Here is a 1,117-nt window from a genome sequence, read left to right as displayed (position 1 = left end):
CAACCACACACCCAACATACTCATCTGGGAGACCCTGGAGAGCGGCCTCCCCAGGAACCTGACCTGCTCTGTGCCCTGGGCCTGTGAGCGGGGCACGCCCCCCATCTTCTCCTGGACATCAGCTGCCCACAGCTCCCTGGGCCCCAGGACCCGCTTCTCCTCCATGCTCACTCTCACCCCACGGCCCCAGGACCACGGCACCAACCTCACCTGTCAGGTGCATTTTCCTGCTGCTGGCGTGACTGTGGAGACAACCATCCAGCTCAACGTCACCTGTGAGTGCTGGGTCGTAACAGCAGGTTGCTGGGGGTGTGTAGAGCAAGAGTACCAGGTCGGTGTGCTGGTGCTTTGCCCTGGGGACCTGGCTGTGTAGGGGACCTCAAGGACACAAGCTCTGCCCCTCTTGCATTTCTGTGGTCTCTGCAGGTGGAGGGGGAATGCCTGAATGATCCTTACTCCATCTCAGCCCACTGAAGAAGGAATTCCTCTCTTCCTTTCCTAGGTGCCACAGAGAACCCAACACCAGGTGGTTGCCTAGGAGACAGTGCAGGTGGGACGGAGCCTTCTGTCATGGGGCATTGACTGACGTGGGTCTCTGTCTGGGTGATTCAGAGCTGGACTTCAGAATTCAGCAGGGAGGTGTTGGTGCACTTAAACATGAGCACCCCTATCTGACCTCTTGCCCAATATCCTCCAACTGCTGTCTGGCCCAAGTGACCACAACGGTCTCCCTGCCCATCCTAACAGATGCTCTTTATCTTGCCCCAGTTACAAATGCCTTGGGTCATTTTTAGAATAGACTTTAGGTTTTAAGAGCAGTTATAAATTCACAGCAATATTGAGTAGGAGACAGAAGGCAGAGAGATTTCCCCTAAACTCATCACACCCTCCCTCACATGCACATCCCCCACCAGAGGGGACATTTGTACAATCAATGAACTGACACTGACACATCATTGTCAACCAAAACTCATATTTATGGTTTACTCTTGGTGTTGTACACTCGATGGGCTTGGACATTGTATCATGACATGTGTACACCATTATAGTGTCATGCAGAGCAGTTTCACTTCTCTGAAGATTTCTATTTTTTGCCTGCCCACCCCTTGGCCCTGAC

General features: G+C 53.2%; 1 protein-coding gene across 1 annotated transcript in view; it reads left to right on the top strand.

Annotated features, from left to right (window-relative positions):
* Positions 1-18: 18 nt before the first annotated feature.
* The window catches only part of LOC107183013 (myeloid cell surface antigen CD33-like), a gene marked incomplete at its 3' end in the record, with an annotated part of 3,115 nt that continues 2,016 nt past the window's right edge, over positions 19-1,117 (top strand). The window contains exons 1-2 of the mRNA XM_015563629.1: positions 19-275; positions 503-550. Coding sequence (XP_015419115.1) covers positions 164-275; positions 503-550 — 160 coding nt within the window. The remainder of the gene's footprint in view (positions 276-502; positions 551-1,117) is intronic.

Source organism: Myotis davidii, unplaced genomic scaffold (genome assembly GCF_000327345.1).
Source record: "Myotis davidii unplaced genomic scaffold, ASM32734v1 scaffold212, whole genome shotgun sequence".
Lineage (NCBI taxonomy): Eukaryota > Metazoa > Chordata > Mammalia > Chiroptera > Vespertilionidae > Myotis > Myotis davidii.
This window is presented reverse-complemented; position numbering and strand designations above follow the sequence as displayed.